The sequence below is a fragment of the Cyprinodon tularosa genome, unplaced genomic scaffold (genome assembly GCF_016077235.1).
Source record: "Cyprinodon tularosa strain WSP-4 unplaced genomic scaffold, ASM1607723v1 ctg11, whole genome shotgun sequence".
Classification (NCBI taxonomy): domain Eukaryota; kingdom Metazoa; phylum Chordata; class Actinopteri; order Cyprinodontiformes; family Cyprinodontidae; genus Cyprinodon; species Cyprinodon tularosa.
This window is the reverse complement of record NW_024037893.1, coordinates 1365299-1385025: the sequence shown is the minus strand read 5'-3', so window position 1 is coordinate 1385025 and position 19727 is coordinate 1365299. Positions and strand designations below refer to the sequence as shown.

The 19727-nt window shown below is 39.2% G+C and overlaps 1 protein-coding gene across 2 annotated transcripts in view; it reads right to left on the bottom strand.

Annotated features, from left to right (window-relative positions):
• Window positions 1-3895, bottom strand: part of cdh4 (cadherin 4, type 1, R-cadherin (retinal)) — a 366212-nt gene extending 362317 nt beyond the window's left edge. For both annotated transcript variants that reach the window (XM_038295142.1, XM_038295152.1), the window contains exons 1-2: window positions 3644-3895; window positions 469-580 (exon numbers count right to left, since the gene is read on the bottom strand). In XM_038295142.1, the coding sequence (XP_038151070.1) occupies window positions 469-580; window positions 3644-3697 (166 nt within the window). In that variant the 5' untranslated portion in view covers window positions 3698-3895. The remainder of the gene's footprint in view (window positions 1-468; window positions 581-3643) is intronic.
• Window positions 3896-19727: the final 15832 nt, after the last annotated feature.

Below are 19727 nucleotides of genomic sequence, written 5' to 3'. Positions count from 1 at the left end.
AACTAAATTACATTCTGACCTTTTAGAAGTGATGAAGACTCCAACACCATATAATATGCCCCTCCCACCCCCGTTACACACACACACACACATTCTCGTCATGCTATATAAAATGAGTACTTTATGTTGAGTCCTATTGACTTCCATTCATTTCTATGCCCTAACTCTAAGCAATACCCCTAAACCTAACCATCAGCAAAAACTCAATTCAAACCAATCCTAAACCTAAACCTTAGCAAAAACTAAAAGAAGAGAGAACCAGCAACATGTCCTGACATTGGTACAAACGGTCCTCAGTTTGATGGTGAAATAGGAAAATTGGCTCTTACTCTGATCTCAAAGGAGGAGTACACACACACCCACACAAAGTAGGCAAACATAGACACACAGGATGTGACACATAAGCACAGAGATGAGAAGAAAGAAAATCATCAGTCAATAAATGATAGCCTGCAGCAGCAGACTTACCTTTGAGGATGCTCTGTCCGTGCAGTACATCTCTGGGGACAATCACCGTGTAGAAGTTCTGAGAGAAGCCGGGTCTACAGGAAGGTTTCAAGGGCTGGCCCGCCCTACTCCCCTGGGGTAAAGGAAAAAAAGGTGGACTAATTTAGGCTTATAAGCTGATCTCACAGCTCTTTCAGACTATCACTGAATCTTAGTTCCTTTTTAACTTATTTTATGGTCCGCTTTAGACTCCAGCACTGTCAGGAGAGGTTATGGTCAAACAATGGCCAACTCTATATATTTGCTGGCCCATACAACAAAGGGAGTCTTAGATGCCTGATATATCTTCTTTAGAATCAGGAATTTGAGAGAAGAGCTGACAAGCATTAAAAAACCCAACTATGGAAATATATGACCATGTTTTTAAATGTTTTACATTTCATTATTCCTAAAAATATATAATTTGATGACATACTAGAGTACCTTTATGCAGCATGAAGCTGTCCAGTGTTATGCATTGTCACCCAGCTGGTGGAAAGACAGTTAGTACACACCATTTATGATGTGCAAACTAAAAAAGAACCACTCATTACTGCTAGAATAACACCCTTGAGCTGCTTGTCTGAAAGATACCAGTAGAAAACCTAACTAATTTATCATCAGCTGTGACTGTGTTAAAGTATATGGAGCAGAACAGCAAAGATACAAATTTACAATTACAACTTTAGCAGAAAAAACCATAGATAATAATATTCTACAAATTTATTCTGCAAACTTTTTCAGATTTAAGATCACAGAAACTTAACATTCCCATAATTAATATTTTAGAGGCAGAGGAAACAATTGCTTATTCTGTTTCAATGAAAACAATTTCAACATGTTTAATTCTTTGCAAAAATATGCATATAGTTACTCTGGAAACAATGAAATCTTTATTCAAATTGAGTGTGTTGCTTTTGAATCAACCAATTCCCTGTTTTTTTTATTGACAATTTATTGTTTTGTCTTTTTATGACACTCTCCCTTTGCACTACTGGCCGCACCCACTCATATCCATGTATGACATGAATCTTATAGCTTTTATTTTGGCGACTGCCTGATCGCAACTTAAAGAGGACATTCAAATAAAAAATAAAAATGTTTGTTTGAGCAACAACTAATAAATACATTTAAACCAAAACAGAACCCATTGTTGGAAATTTAGATTTCTCTATATTCATATATTAATTTATCCTATTTAGTCACTATAAAAGTTAGTTCTAATTTTTTTTATTTCTAGTCATTTCTCTGCAGGATGATATTTGTAGACCAGACATAGCTTCTTCCCATAACAAGCCAGATTTATTCATAACATGTTACTGTTAACCAAAGTGTCTGTAATTTGTAAGTAATGGGGAACGAACGCTGCTCAGGCAGAACAGGGCTGAATACTGGGCCATAATGGCTGTATGATAAACTGTTCTCTCTTTTCAAAAATATTATAAAATAAAATGCCGACTGAGTGAAATCCATCGATCTCCTTTTATTTAACTAGGGTGAATAGTTGAATACTTTTTTTCCCACTACACCATAGCCACCCCAAAGGCTATGCTACCCTGTGAGGTGAGCCACATTAAAACTGTTACAGCTCAATGTAATGATCTTAGGCTAAAACAAAATATCAATATTAGGTATGTAGACTATATAAGTGGGAAACCTGACTAGGTGCACTCAAACTGTGAAGAAAAATGAACAGGTGGTGAGCTGCTATAGGCTTAGACTTTTGGAGGACATAGGGACCCCCATTTCATCATTCTGCTTCATTCTCTCTCTGTTCTCCTATTCTGCAGAATCTGTTAGTTCAATCTCTAACCTTCTGCTCTCTCTGCTTTTCCTCAGAGTAGCTTTGCCTCGTCTGTTCCTGTTTGGCTGTGACGTCATCCTGGAAAAAAACATCAGCTGTGCTGCTTCTATCAACACCCTTGTTAATAGATGTTGGAGATCGGCCTGTTTTCCAGTGTGGTCCTGTTTCTCTGACCGTGACTGAGTGGATGTGCTCTCTTCGTCCTCTGGCATGGGAGCTGCCTTGGAGCTCGTCTGCCTGGCTGTGTGTTTCCTGGACGGGGTCGCCTTTTACAGCTGCTTTTTGTATCTCTGCTTCTGTCTCCTTGAACCCCAGTCGGCCTCGGCAGATGGCCGCTCACACTGAGCCTGGTTCTGCTGGAGGTTTCTTCCTGTTAAAAGGGAGTTTTTCCTCTCCACTGTCGCTACAAGCATGCTTAGTGTGGGGGATTGTATTTGAGTCAATGAGTCAATGCAATCAACTGGTTTTCCTTAGATAGAAAACTTTGTATCAATTTGACTGTATGATCTGGTTGAACTGTAAAGTGCCTTGAGATGACATGTGTTGTGAATTTGGCGCTATATAAATAAACTGAATTGAATTGAATTGATCCTGAGTAATAATCATTATCCTAGGACCAAGCTGCTATCTTTGAAAAGACTGGGGGCATAAGTTACATGAACTGCTTCATAAAGTGCGCATCAACAAGAGAAAAGGCTAAATGTGCATTACAGCTGAAGGATCGCAGGATGCAAGCAAGACAGAGCATCTGTAACCGCAGCATGCACCTGATTCCTTGATTTGTATAGGATCTATACTATTACATTCCCACTGACTGCACATGAGCATCACTAAGCCCTGGGAGTGCTTTCTATACAAGAACCTCCTCCGTTTGAAATAAAATAATATATATCCCCATCACACTCCTTGGATTATTCTTCCTCATTAGAGACTGGCCGCTAACTGAGATGCACTCCAAATTATGGCAGCGTGTGAACCAAGTTCATTTCAAGCAGCAGATGGATCAGCCTCTCCAGAATGCGCTGCCCACCGCAATAATGCTGCAGTTTATCCAGGGTGGCTAACGCTGACACTACTTACTGACTTTTTAGAAACCTATCTACTCTATCCAAAGGGATAAATCGGAAAAACATAAACAAAAGCTAAGAAGAATAAATTTTCAACCATATTAATGCATGGTTCCACTACAGCCATCATGTGCAGGCGCAGCACTATACGGGACAAAGTGAGCCGTTCGTGGCCACTTCCGAGCGCTCCTGCAGCGCGCTGCAAAGCTCCAGTAGGCTTTACAGCAGTGCAGCACTTCCTTCTCACTGTCAGCGGAGCAGACAAAAAGAGATCAACTCATCTTACCGAGGATGCGCCAACAAGTAAGGTGCACGCCAACAGGACGCAGCCAGCGATCATCTTTGCAAACAAAAACCCAAGATCTTAGAGAGGAAAAAAATTATCACTGGGAAAAGGGAGTGATCTCTTCCCGTCAATAAACGCCTCAGTAATTCCTGGATTCCCGTGTTTTGTTTTGTTTTTTTTTTCCCTTTTCCGCTGCTGAGCAGGAGAACGTCCCTACTTGTCTGGCGCAAAAGTGCCGCTGAGACAGAGATGCTGCGCTCGGTCCAGAGGAAGCCGGTGCCCATTGGATGACAGCGTCACTACAACCCCTCCTACCCTCGGCGGCGCAGGCAGGCTGCGCCTCCAATAACTCCCTGTGATGATGATGATGCCACTTCAGGGATCTATTGGTTGAGAAATGCCTTTTTCCAGGCTATTTAGATTCATATTTTGACTTCAGATGGAGCAGAGGCGGTTCTGGCTGTGTGAGTGACAAGCAGCCATCCGAGTCCTTTCATGAGTCCATCAGCTAAATGCAGTCTATTTCACACCCCAGTTACCCTCTCTGCCCCTGATCCAGGGTATATAGGTATAGCAAGTGAGAGTTAATAACTTTTTATTAAAGCTGCCACGATAGAAAATCTGCAGATATGACTTTGATTGTGACTGAAAGCTTTAGATGAAATAAAGTACAATGTAACAAAATCCTTTGAAATCACAGCACTATATTTCCATTTGGCTCCCACTTGATTTGCTCCATGCTTCTAAATTGATTACAAATTAAATAATTATGATAATTAATTCCATTTTGTGGAATAATATTAAAGGGTTCATAGAATGCAAAATCGAGTTTACATTGTCATAGATGAATAACGATAGTTCAGTGGGTGAAATGGACGTACAGAGAAGTTCAAACCCCATCGTCACCTCCTTTCTCTGCAAATCTCACAATTCTAAACTTCCAGCATAAAACAGGTGAATCCAAACGAAGCACCGAATTGACGTCAATTAGGGGATGTTGCCTTATTTGGTTCCGGCCTATACTTTTGTCACGCCCCAAAATTGACATACAGACCAGCCCACTGATTCACTGGCCCAACAATATAAATAGAGGTAGATGTAAGAAACCAGTTTAGCTGTTTAGCTTACAGTTGGGTTACTTCTACAAGAATTACAAAGCAGGCAGTTTCTTTATTGAAAATTAGCCAGAACCCAGGCGTAAATGCAGTGTTCCAGGCTGCACGAAGGCTGCACTGATCCCAACCCGGTGACGGTATGCTTTCCGCCACCTGCCTTACTGTACTTCCCTCCGCCTGCCTTACCCGCAGGCCGCCGGCATCCAGAAAACCATCACTGGATCAGGTTCAGTGGCTCCGTCCCCAGCTGGCTCCCTGCCCCCAACAGCTCGGTTTGAAAGCCTGGTGTGTTTTGACTACTAGCTGCACTGTAGTTGACCAAAATCTCGGATGATTTTGAAATTCCCCCCGAACATTTTTTTAGGTTTGAAAAGTTGGACATGTCTGGAAAAAAGAGAACATCTGGTCACCCTACTCAACAATTTTGATGTTTCAGTGAGTGAGAGCTTGTTGCTATGATGCGTCTTTGCTCAGCAGCTTCGCTTATTGTAAACCAATCAATCAGCGTGCAACTCGTCTAAATATTAATGAGCATACCATAAAGGAAGAAAACCTGTGTTCTGGGGCTTTTGACCAGGCTTGCATTAGGGCTCATAGAACAGCAAATATGCCATTTTCAGCCCAACCAAAGTTACACACCCTATTCAGAGACCTTAAGGACCAGCACCAAATACCCTATATAATCATTATATGACCCCTTTAATGAACTTAAGATTTCCTGTTAATCTTTTTGCAAAATCGTGTTACTGTGAAAGGCCTTTCCTAAACAGTCTTTCCCTAAAAAAAGTTATCAGACTAAGTCTGATTATAATCGTATCAGTTGGGTTAATATTCTTGCCATACTCTTCAGCAATAACCTCCCTTTAAACCTTGTTGTGTTTTTTTCCACTTTGTGCTGTGGAAGAAAACTAGCCTAATATCTAATGTTTGTTTACCTACCATTTGTCAGGGTTTGGTTGTGGTTTTTGAGGATCCAAATGCAGAGGCAGGGAGGCAGAGGTGAGTTCCTTGAAGATTTAATTAATGAGCACAAACAATTCAGGCAAGAATCCAAAAATCCAACATTAAAAATGCAAAACAAACCAGAACCATGGAGACATCAGGGGAAAAGAACACGTAGAGTCAGGGAAAGGCGAGGAGAGATGAGGAAACGAGGAGCCAGCACTGAGGAACTGCACAAGGAGAGTATTTATGGGAGACTGAACAAAGAGATGACTGACGAGCAGATTGGGAGCAGGTGTGAAGAGAGGAGTCTAGAAAGGAGCTAAGGAAAAGGAGACCAACACAAGAAGGCAACAAATAAAAACCTAAGAACTCAAATATAACCAGAAAATACAACAAAATAGGAATTAAACCAATAAAACTATAAAACATGGAGCAAAGTAAAACTGAATACTCAAAAGAAAACATAACAGAACCAAGACTGTGGCACCATTACTGTATATCTAAAGATTTGTTTCCTTCTTATTTCCAAAATAGCTTAAGCTTAGCCTTGTTTTAAGCTTCTTTTGTCTTCTAAGTCACTGTCCACTTTAACTTTTTACTTAAGTAAAACGAGCCACCCCCTTCCCAACAGCATCAATATCCTGCCAGGATATTGCCATTGAAAACATTCCTGTTGAAGTCACTTATTTCGGCATTACTGTACATGCTGATGGAACCAACTCCAACCAATCTAACATGGAGGTTCAAATTAATCACTCAACCACTGGTTAACCAGAGAAACTTCTATATTTGGCCAAATTCTGTTGGTTAAAAATGAAGGTCTTTCAAAATTAATTTACCCATGTCAATCACTACATGTTAACTAGACTTGCATAAAAAAAGGTCCATTATTTTATTTATAATTTTATTAGGAAAAACAGAACACACTATATTAGTAAAGCAAAGATAATTCAGGCTTAACAGCTTGGAGGTTTAAAAGCACTCCATTTGAATCCACAATCTGCATGTTAACAATAAAAGCATTTTTTCTCTCATCCCAATTAAATGTGGTTCCTCATACCGAAGTGTCTGATTGAGACTGTTGGTGATCTTAATTTTTTTGCTAAAATGTAAATTTAAAATATTCAACCCAGCTGTTAAAACCTTAAGCAATTTAAGTTTGAAGTGGAGTTGTGTGTCTTTTGTGGAGAGGAAAGCGAAACAAGTCATCAAATGTTTATTTTTCTGCCTCTTTACTCTAAAGTTCTGGGAGGAAGTTATCACCTGGTTTAACATAGTTCCTGTTCTTGTTTTAGACCTCCAACAAACTTTGCTATATTTTGAAGCTAGTAAATATTATCTTCATTTTAGGTCAATACCAAAAAAAGAAATGGAAAAGCTGTAACTGAATTAAAATAAATAATCTAAGGAATTATTTTCATTGTCTGGAACTTTTGTCTGAAAGAAACCCTTCAATATCAATGTCTTACTCTAGAATGTCACTAGCAAAAAAAAAAAGCTTTACGGTGTAATGCCAATGTTATCCCACTTTGTTTGTTATTGTTGTCTCTACTGTTTTATTATTTTGCTATGTAGCTACTGCTGTGGTTCTAAATTTGATATTGTATGTAATTGAATTCACTACCAGATAGATGAAAAAGTGAAGCAGGAAAAAAAAAACAAAAAAAAAAACTGGCTTTTGCCAGGTTAACCATCAATCCAAAAGAGGAAGAATAAAAATTGTGCTTTCAATAAAAAAAAAAAAAAAGAAAGAAAAGAAAAATAATAAGTAACGGTAACACTAATGCAAGGAACAGTGGGTGGGGGTGTTGAACATATTGGTAAAACTGTACAAAATGATTAAAAAAAACTGTTCACACTATTCCCTTAACTATGTTGACCTGTCTAACAGTTTAATAGTGTTGACATTTTCAGACCCTGAAATCTGTGCCTTAATTTACATATCTGAGAGTTCATCACAATTTAATCCCATCAAAAGGAATATGACAGTATTACAGTGTCAATCAGCACAACCCAGAATCCGCCTTGTCACTGCCATTCACTTTACTTTGCCTCATGTTTGGCACCAGCAGCTGCAGTGTTGGAAAAAATAAATCTTTGAACACATTATTTTCCTTCAGTCTCGTCCCTTCCAACAGTATCTTCAAAACAAACCGCTCAAGGGTGATAATTAAGAAGTACTTCTAGGCTAGCTGACACTGCTCAGTGGGTGTTTCTGTCCACAGGGTGGGATTTCTTTAAGGTCAGAGATATGAAAAGAAGAAAAAATACACTCCACTCATCCGTCTTCCGGGCATTGTGTTTTTGCTTTTATTATACCCTAAAAAACTTGGCAGAGCCAGACTGTGACAAGTGTTTGAAGTGAAGGCCTGCACGATAAACAATGACTCTCAATAAATAATGTCACATTTCCTCACATGAGACCAACTGTTCACAGGAAAAAGGGTTGCAAAAACAGAAAAACTCCAGCAGAGAAAATGACAGAGTGTGATGAGTGGTATGTCCTGAAGAGTTTGTAATTCTCACAGTCAGTTGGTTTCCCTTAAAACCTGATAAAGAGACATTTATAATTAGTGTTCCAGAAAAGTGTTCTTATTCATTATAATGGTAAACATTTCTGTTATTTTACCACCCCAAACTGTAATATATTCAGATTTTATGTGATTGATGGAATTAATGAGTGCTTAATTTTGAAGTGACCTTAAAACAGGAATTTATATAATCAATATAAGTGTTGGATGCATTTGTATGCGGAGTCCTTTACTCTGATAACCCTAAATAAAATGCAACCATCTGCCTTAAGAATGCACCAAATTAGTAGATGTAGTCAACATGTATGCATTTTTTCCAAAGGATAAATACAACTGTGGCTTTGGAAAGAGAAACATAATCGTAGATGGCCCCCAAAAGCCATGGTTACCCTTAAAACATGATAAATATTTTTTCTGTAAATCAGATATGTAAGAATGGCAATTGCCACTCCTGAAAGAAAAAATATCTTCTTTGCATTTGTTGCAAGCCATGTTGAGGACACAGCAAAGATCTCAATATTTTGGTTGACATTGTTGTGCTTTAAGAGGTTATAAATAAAACTGGATTCAGTGCAAAAGACTAGACAAACACCCTCCCCACAGTGATGCATGGTGGTGTCCGCATCATGTACCTTCGTACCTTCAATTTAACAGAGAAAATAGTCACAGCTTAAGGGAAGACATTTAAAACTAAATAAACCTCAGTTACCAGGTCCTGATGGTGTCAGCCCCAGAGTCCTTAAGGCCTGTGATGAGCACCGCTGTGTGATTCTACAGCACCTCGTCAAGCTTAGCTACAGCTGCAAAGGAGAGGAAGATGGCAAAAAAAGATTGTTGCTAAGTTAAGGCATAGGTTTATAATGTGCAATTCCACATTATAAACCAACATACATTTCTGGACATCTGTGGTTTGATTTCTGTGATTTCTCTGCAACCTCTGGTTCAAATGTCATGTCAATAGCAACTCTAGAAATATATTTAGAAAAATACATATAAAAATGGTGACGTGTTCAATACTTCTTTTATTTTGGATATGGGATTAAACTGGTTTCAGATGATAATGTAAAACTCTTGGTGTTGTTTTTAAGTAATTTAAATACCATACTAAGCAGGTTGCTCAAAATTAATTTTTAATCCCCAGAATCTTACAAAAATTTGAAATATGCTGCCCAGGGGTATTGCTGAGAAACTAGTCCATTTGTTTCTTCAAGACTGGACTATTGTAATTCTTTACTATCAGGAAGTCCCCAAAGTGTAGTTAAAAGCCTTCAGCTTCTCCTATTGTAGCTTCCCTTCATTTGCTTCCTGTTAAATCCAGAACTGAATTTTAAATCCTTCGTCTCGTGTATCAAGCCCTATATGACCAAGCTCCATCTTTTGTTCCTAACAGAACACTTCCTGCGAGACCTGCAGTTTTACTGGTGGTTCAGGCTCCTCTCTTATGGAAAGAACTACCAGTTTTAGGCCACAAAAAGGCCTAATTTTAGGATAAGGTTTAAAACTTTCCTTTTTGATAAAGGTTATAGTTAGAGTGGCTCAGGCTATCTTGAGCTATCTCTGTGACAATTGGACCACTTTTTATTATTATGTTAAAATGTATCTCTAATTCTTAATTCTATCTTCAATTCAATTCGGTTTATTTCTCTAATCTCCCATTCTGCAGTATTACGGTAGTTTTTTTTCTTACCATAGTAGCTTCTTCTGGTCTGTTCCTGTTTGACTTTTACATGTTCCCAATATCAGCTGGGTTGCTACTATCAACACCTTGACATAGCTATGTATTTAGCTTGTACTGTGATTAAAAGAGTAGTATGTGTATGCACTCTTTCATCCCTTTGACTTGAAAACTGGCTCATAGCTCATCTTTCTTTCACTTTCTTTCTTTGAGAAAGCCACACATGGGTCTAGTTACTAATTACACATACCATGCATTTGCACACATAAATAGTATGTGTACATAGTAACACACTTTCAAAAATTTTGAAAACCATAATCAATAGAGAGATGCAATGATATCACAGTTCGGCATTAATTTTATTTTTGAGCTGGATATGCAAACGGTTGGAACTAATTTCTGTGTATCCCCGGTCAAGCAACGCATATTAACATTGCTTGGAATCTGATCAGCATGCTGTAGGAACACCAGACCTGGGTCGACCCGCTAATTTACCTGATAATATTGAGCGCAAAATAAGGATGTCAACACACAGCGCCAGTTGCGTCTGATCTAACAAACCGAAACAACTCTATTTACATTCAATAAACATGGTTCAGCACCTGTAAAAAGAATTAGGACAGATAAAAGAGCGAAACAATAAAGCACACTTACTAAACCCTGGCTTCCTTACAGGCTGCTATCAGGACCCACTGTTTTTGGTATTTTTGGTATTTCCCAGCCTCCTTACACCTAATTTAGATAAACTGGTGAATTGCAGGCTCCTACAACCCATCGTGGTGGCTGAGCGAGGATGCAATCATTTGATGCAGGTGTGCTGGGTCAGAGACACATCTAAAATCATGCAGGAGAATTGGGTCCTGAGGATGGAGTTTGAAAACCACAGATCTAGATACACTCAGTCTGCAAATGTTTTTTATATTTAATATCGACCTGCTGAAAAGTCCATCATATTAATTTTGTATTATTCCATAGACTCAATAAAAAAAGAGGAAAAGCAGAAAGAATGTGCCAAATAAATCATATCATAGTAAAACATGTGCAACTTGGAACTTGTAGAAGTTTAGTAGAACTTGATTATGACATCCACTTATGGAAAATTTTGTTAAGCCCTTCAATGTTTTCCACTTGTGATTATTCTCTGTCGCAGGTGATTGGTAAATTCCCTATTTAGAAGATTAAATTTTTTTCCACTCCATGGAGGGTGCATCAAAAGTTACTTAATTGAGGACATTTTTGATATTGTTTCTCCATGGGATGGTGAAAATATAGTTACCTTTACTGAAAGGGAAGCACCTGACTGATCCTGGCGAAAATATGTTCCTCAGATTCTCTCATTCAATGCTTCTGCAGTGAGAGGATGAGAAGGTACATCCTGGAAAGGCAAAACCTTAATATTAAAAAAGTATCCTCATGAGCTGAAGAATCGATCACAATGAGTAACCAGAGAAAAGTGATGCAATTCCAACAGCTGGGGCTTTTTATGGCAGTTTGTCACTCAAATCCTACCATAAAGCTTGATATGTTGAGTAATAAAATCTGCTAACCCCTGAGATATTTTCACTTTTTGAGACAAAGGAATATAATTAATTTCAAAAAGTTGGTTTGCTTGTAAGGCTTTAATAATTCCTGAACCATTATGGTTGCACTTTTTTGAATAAGGTCCATGCATGCATGCAAATGCTTTTGCAAAAGTGTTAATGGATTAAGTGTAAAATAATCAAATCTAAGCAGATTTTCTGAAACTGAAACTCCTGTTTCAGAAAAACGTATGGAAAGCCAAAAAGCTTCAGCATGCCATTTTCTAACGCTAATCCATCTTTCTATTGCTTGAGAGGCTGTTTTGCTACCTTCAGCAAGGAGATCATGTTCTGGGTTAGGTGAGTTTTTTTGTTTAGCAGGATTAAAGATAATGTCATGGAGAGATTGCTCTAAAACTTTTACCACAGTTGCAAATTCAGTATAATTCAGAAATACTTTATTAACCCCACAGGGATATTATATGTTGCAGTAACTCATGAGCAGTTTTTTCAATAAATTGGTTTTGGTCAAGTATTGGCAACCCAAACTGTTCCAAGAGCCATATTTGAGAAAAATACAAAACAAAAAGCAAATCTGTTTGGAACCTATAGAAAATTAAAATCTTATATAAACCTTTTATGGCAACACAGGCTCCAAGTGTATTAGCCCAGTATAAAAAAGGACTGTTACGTCCCGCTAAGGACACAACATATTTGAGGACACGAGACAACAAATGAGGGTTCAAAGGAATTATTTTATTTAACACTTCTCTTCAATTAGCTGTTCTTGGTCAGCTTCTTCTGATGTCCTGTGAAGAGAAGAGTAAGAAAAAGGCCCTCAAATCCCGTGCCCCAAAAGTAAAAAAAAAACCCAAAGTAGCAACAGAAAGTTGGACCTGGCAGGCCGGCCAAACAGAACAAAACGGTACAGCAGGGGGCCAACCCTATACAGGGCCGTCGAAGCCCCTACTGGTACCGAACTAAAGACCAAAAAAATATCCTAAGAAAAGAAAAATCGAAAACACGACTACCGGTCCCGCCAGGCCAAAAACTCAAGAAAAAAAGTAAGAAAGAAAACGGTTAACAAAAATACCGCATGGCAAGCTGGATCATCCGCTGCAGGCCGCAGCAGAAAGACAAGTGCGCACCGCGCACGCTGGAACCAAAAGGAACAGGTGGAAAGCGGCGTCCCAAACGAGGTAGGGAAAAAAAAAGGAACGCGCAACGAGCGCGCAAGGAACCAAGGCACCCAACGTGCTGAAGGCCAGCCTATTTATAGGCGGACGACAGCACCGCAAATTAACATAATTAATTGACTAAAGAATCCTAAAATATATTAACAAAAGGATCCGTCAATTAAAGGTTATAAGAAAACAAAGAAAAGAAATCATAATGTGCCTGGGGGCACATAACACCCCCACCCAAAGACTCTGAATGGGGTCCGAAGCAAAGCTCAACCCATTCAGAGAAAATAAAAAAGAGGAAAGCGGGACTACAGTCTCGAGTGTGCGTCGGCCACTACATTGTCCCCTCATCTTACAATAAAAACACGTTAAAAGGAAAGCGGGACTAGAATCAGGAGAGTGCGTCAGCCACTACGCTGTCCCCTCTTCCTACAAGAAAAAAATGTGTTAAAAGCTTTCACATCAGACATAATTCAATGCGCTCTCAATGCCACCGAGCGCGCAAACACAGCCGCTCCACCAACTCCAGTCTGCGTTCTACCAAAAAAACAGCCCCTTCCATCAAAGCCAGCTGTCTGAATTCGAAACGAAGTTCCACTAAACGACACGGATTAGCTGCAAGGGAGGCATTCTATGGCGATTCATCAAGACCCTGTGTTAAAACTGCAGCAGGAAAAATATCCTTCGTGCACTACCAAAAGACATATAAAGTGGCTCCTCGAGATCTAGCCAAACTAAACAGGAACACTCAATCCAATGTAGGCTCTCGAGCAAACTCATCCAGATCAGACTGCATGTCCACCCCCCCGGAATCTAGCCACACAAACTGTCAAGCACACATACAAAGCTGCAAAAAAAAAACACCAGAGCCAAATCGTCCAATCCACAATAACCTCAAAATGCTTGGCTTCCCGTGCATCTGCAGATGCCCCGACACCTGCGTCATCTCGTTCAATGGAAACACAACTGATAGAGTTAAGCAGAGCGTGCGCACGTCCATTACCAGCAACCGATCCTCTGTGCAGTAATGCAAAGTGTCCAATGTGGGCCCTGGAACAAACTCATCCAGGTTAAATTCCATGTTTACCACTGGAAACAAGCCGCACTAAATCAGGAACACCTCTGCACAAACAAAGCTACAGCACCACCAGAACCGAATGCACTAATTAATCAGCGCAACGCGCGTCAGCCGCGCAAAAACACACACAAGCCCAGCACAACCGCCAACAAACAAAAACCAACCGAAGGACACGACCTGTCTCCAAAAGCACACTTTGTTTAAACAAGCCCCCAAAAATATGTTATGTCCACAAAGGACACAACATTTCTGGAGGACAAAAAAAGCCCAATTGCTTTGACAAGCCCCCAAAAATATGTTATGTCCACCAAGGACACAACATACTTGGAGGACAAAAAAAAGGCGCAATTAGTTTTGACAAGCCCCCAAAAATAGGCAAACGCTGGTTAGACAAGCCCCCAAAAATATGTTACGTCCAAAAAGGACACAACATATCGGAGGGCACTAAAGGCTTAATTAGTTTTGACAAGCCCCCAAAAATATGTTATGTCCACAAAGGACACAACATTTCTGGAGGACAAAAAAGGCCCAATTGCTTTGACAAGCCCCCAAAAATAGGCAAACGCTGGTTAGACAAGCCCCCAAAAATATGTTACGTCCACAAAGGACACAACATATCGGAGGGCACTAAAGGCTTAATTAGTTTTGACAAGCCCCCAAAAATATGTTACGTCCCGCTAAGGACACAACATATTTGAGGACACGAGACAACAAATGAGGGTTCAAAGGAATTATTTTATTTAACACTTCTCTTCAATTAGCTGTTCTTGGTCAGCTTCTTCTGATGTCCTGTGAAGAGAAGAGTAAGAAAAAGGCCCTCAAATCCCGTGCCCCAAAAGTAAAAAAAAAACCCAAAGTAGCAACAGAAAGTTGGACCTGGCAGGCCGGCCAAACAGAACAAAACGGTACAGCAGGGGGCCAACCCTATACAGGGCCGTCGAAGCCCCTACTGGTACCGAACTAAAGACCAAAAAAATATCCTAAGAAAGGAAAAATCGAAAACAGGACTACCGGTCCCGCCAGGCCAAAAACTCAAGAAAAAAAGTAAGAAAGAAAACGGTTAACAAAAATACCGCATGGCAAGCTGGATCATCCGCTGCAGGCCGCAGCAGAAAGACAAGTGCGCACCGCGCACGCTGGAACCAAAAGGAACAGGTGGAAAGCGGCGTCCCAAACGAGGTAGGGAAAAAAAAAAGGAACGCGCAACGAGCGCGCAAGGAACCAAGGCACCCAACGTGCTGAAGGCCAGCCTATTTATAGGCGGACGACAGCACCGCAAATTAACATAATTAATTGACTAAAGAATCCTAAAATATATTAACAAAAGGATCCGTCAATTAAAGGTTATAAGAAAACAAAGAAAAGAAATCATAATGTGCCTGGGGGCACATAACAAGGACTACATGGGCTTAAATATATAATAAGCATTCATGATTAAATGTTTATCCTGGAGCACATGTCCCTTCATGTGACTACTCTGCTGTACGATATTTTTGATGCTTTATCTTTCAATTCCATTACATTATTACTGTATTAGGTTTTCTTCCATTGATGAAATTTTAAAAAGACATTAAAGAAATCAAATTTTTGGTGTTATTTTTATTTGGAGGATATGGGGAAAAAATGCAAGAAAGTTTACATACCTGCATAAGAGTGCTATCTGTTGGATCTGTGAACGGTTTTCCATGCTTGCAAAGAAACTAGCAGCAGTAGTGCAATTTGCAGATACAATCCATTTCCTAAATCTATATTTACTCTCCGGTAATTTATCCAGAAGTACTGCATTAACACCTTTTCTCTCACTCCCTACTTAGTGGTCAACTTAGCATGCCTCCCCTGGAAATGCCTTTCCAAGTGACTCTATTTATTGCAAAAAAGTAAAAAAAAAACAATCTGAACTTTGTTTCCAAGTTTGAGGACGTTTCACTTCTCATCCAGGAAGCTTTTTCAATTCAAAATGTCAGAATAAGCATTGAGTTCGAAGCTTTATATGGTAGCCCAAAAACTTGTTTTGGCTTAGAAAACATGCAAATTGACCGAATGGGGCCGTCACTTAGGAATGGGGAGTTGTTTGGTTTCTTTGTTAGCCTGGAATACCCGATACTGGTCTATGTCTCTGAAAGGGGGTTGTTAGGGGCAATCACTGGCCTGGCTGCCCAGGCAAGATGTTTTGTCCCCTTCATGAAGTGGGGGGTTGAAGAGATAGTGGGAAGCAATCAACTCTATTGCTGCATTTTAGGTTTTTGAGAACTGAAACCACCGGCTCTGTTTATGATTGGTTTTTACTTCTTAACATAAATGACTTCCTTCAAAACCCTTTCAAACCACCCCTGTCCTCTTTGTCCAAAATGTGAACATTCTGGTCCTCAAATGAGCAACCCCTTGACCTTAAGGTGCAGGTGGACAGCAGAGTCTTGTCCGCAGGAGGTAGCTCCGGACAAGACTCAAGAGGTTGTTTTGGTTTCTCCAATATGAAGATTAGAGCATTCCTCACTGCATTGTCAGGGCAACAGGTCTATGGTTACTGAAGACTGTTGGGTGAGTTTTCTTTGGTACTAGAACAAGGCAAGAGGTCCTCCACTTTTGTAAAATGGTGTCTTTGGTTAGGTTAAGGTTAGAGCCTGACCTGAGAGGAGCTTTGTAGAATCAAACAGCTGCTCTGCACAGTTCGTCATGACTCTGTGGCTGACACCATCTGGATCTGGTGACTTATTATGATTTAATGTATCCAGTTACCCCTTCACTTCACTTGTACTGTATAGACAGACATGTGAAATGTGGAAGGATCAGCACCATCTGTTGATTTGGTGGAGAGCAAACCTATAGAAGCAGCAGAGTCTTTGGCAGAGGTTGAAGATGAAACATTTGAGGTGTAACAGAAAAGCTTATGATCAAAGGTGGGTTAGATGTCCATTTGATTGTGGGCAAGAGAAAATGATGCAGAGCTTGTTCTGAACTGAACATATTGAAGAAAGTATTAATTTCATTTGTTCTGTCCAGACTTCCATGTCTAATCCTCCTTCTGCTTAAAGCCTGTTATCTTCTTCATCCCTGGCGGAACATCTGTGATGTTGTTCTGCTGGAGGTTGCTTTCCAGCCTCTTCCTGCATGTCCCCTTGCTTTCTGTTATCTTTATCTTGCGTTGCTTCTGTATACTCCTCAACAATTCCCTGGTTACCTTCAAAAAGGCTTGTTATTTTCTTGTTAATCAGTTTCTTCAGGTCACTGATGATTCAGGGTTTATAATTTGGGAAGCATTGTTATGGTGTTATGGTGTCCCCAAAGAAGTTTACACAGTCACTCATTTTCCACGGGGCTAATACAGTGCATCAAACAACCTTGCTGGACATCTTCATCTTCCTGCAAACATTTTATTACAGTTTTTAAAGCAGATTGTTGCTTATAAAGTGGCTTGTACTCTGAGTAGAGAAAAAAAAAATTGTGATCTTATTTTCAAAGGGGAGGTCTTACTTTAGAGGTGTAGGAGTCCTTGACATTTGCATGAGACAAGTCCAAGGCTTTGGTTACTATGATACAGCTTCTGAAAAAAATGTTGGAATGTCGTCAGTGTAGCAGGGAGTGAGGGGTGATAAAAAATAAAAGTTATGCCAATAAAACTAACCTGGCTTTTGTGTCTGTAGCTGAAAACTGGAAAATGGAACAGATTACACCACATGCAGTATCAGCAGAAGGGTAAATATAAATGGTTACCAACATAAAACTGGTAAACTCCCATGGTAAATAATATGGCCAAGCACCGAATGCAAAAAGTTTAAAAACTGGGCTGCAGTGATTATCTTTACAGTGACATGTCCTGGATGACACCATGTGTTCACAAGCACTGCCAACTCCAGTTTTCCAGTCTTCTTTAAATCTCTGCTTATATGGTCAGAAAAAAGTCAGAAAAAAGTCAGAGATTCCAAATCTCAATAGATACATTTCCCTTAAGATAAAAATTTAATAAATAAAATAAAAATAAATGAAAGAAATGTCTTAGGCATTTGGCTAATGCCTAAGTCTCAAAAATATGTTTTTCTTCCGCGAAAGATCTTGGACCGATGGATGAGTAGGTGAGCCTACTCATGTAGCCTAACCTGACGGGGTTATTTCTTGGCTTGAACATTTGGCACAACTCTGGTTTATGTCTCTGTTCTACAGGTATTCTGTTTTAAGATCAACTCTCCTTTTTTAATATTCACATTATTTAGATCATCCTTTCATGGAGCAAACATCAAGGTAGCCTATGTGTGGAAGTATTCCGATTTTAGGCCATCATTAGGGTAATTTACATTCAAAACCTAAAGTCTATACTATACAGAACTATAATACTCATAGTATCACGTTTTACCAGTGATGCAGTTTGTTAGGTTTATTCATTGATGATTATAAAATTTATGTGTGCTTATGAAACATTTGCGCAAGGGGAGGCTCCACTGTGTCTTGTGATTCAGTCAGGAGACCATCCTGCCTTGTCATTCTAGTGGAACATCCTGTCTTTATGAACCGATCAATTGTTCTGTCAGAACAATACTCTGTTTGTAACCGTGTCATGTTCTGTTAGTAAAACGCTCTGCGTAGGAGGTCCAGTGTGAGACAGTGTGTTTGAGTCTGGGGTTCAACTGTCTCTCCTTCTGCAGAAGCCGTATGAAAAATCCCTTACTGTGTATTTCAGTTCTTCCTTTTACAAAAACCTACATTTTCTGAACCCAACACAGTTCTTACTAATGCCAAATACATAACAGGTATGATGAACAATGTAATAACAGTTGTCTTGGTTTTACAGATCTTACAGGTGCTGTAGGGGAGGTTAAACATTGCTTATCTGCCCCTCCTCTGGACTGGGAAGAGCATCCGTTGAAATATTGGGTATAGCATAAAACTCTATACCCAAATCTGTACCACCCAGTCAAACAGTACCTTATCACAGCAGCCTCCTCTGTTCCATCTGAAAGAGTATTTTTATAAGCTGGAGAAATTGTCTTAAAAAAAAAAAGAAAAAGTTTGAACCCTGCTACTGTGCAAAAAACACTTTTATCTAATAAAAACACCTGAAGTAACACAACACTCTGTTTCAATGTCCAAAAAATATAGTACACCAAGCCCACAAAACATGAATGACAAATCTGAAATTGACATGTTTGTGAATAATTTAATAATGATAATAATAATAATAATAATAATAATAATAATAATAATAATAATAATAATAATAATAATAATAATAATAATAGGTAATTATTCAAAATCTTTAAGGGGGTACTAAAAACACATACATATGTGTTATTATTTACAGAAGAGATGCATAAAATATTGAGGATTTCATTTGGTTCAACAATTGCTACTACCAGTAGATGCCATCCAAGAGAACTAAATGAAGCTTCGGGTAGTAAACCACTTTAATATTTTAAAATGATTCAATGCTTCAAAATGCCTAATTTTGCCATCATTACCGCATATTGCCAAATTTAGTATTTTTAAACAGAAAGCTAATTTCCAGTTTGTCTAGTGTGTAAAAGCCTAGCTAAATTCTAGTGTGGTGAAAACACTCTAGTCACAATGCGATGGTCATGATAGTTCATGCATGACCTCTGGGACCTCATTCCAGAGGCGGGAGAAGGGAAGCCATCAAGTCATCTGTATGTCATGTATTTAATCTACCCAACTACTGAACAAGGTGAGTCAAATTTGCACAATTTAAGTCACTGTGCAGATTGGACTCACCTACTTAAGTGGGTGAGCAGAAAACACTTGACAGAGAGATGACTTTTTGGCTCCACATCTCCCACATCTGTTTAATGCTTTTATTTATACTGCCAGCCTAGGTAGATGTTCTATAACTTGGCAATTATCATGATCCTCTGACCCATTTTAGTCAATTGCAATAGATTTCTTCTCTCTGGGACGGTGAGGTTCAACAACAACACTGTACTGGAGTAATTCAGTAATAAGTAGTAATTGCACCATTTATTTCCAATCCTTTGTAGCTAGTCCTTTCCATTTGTTCATAACTTGACTCATTTTCTCTTTATGCAGGAT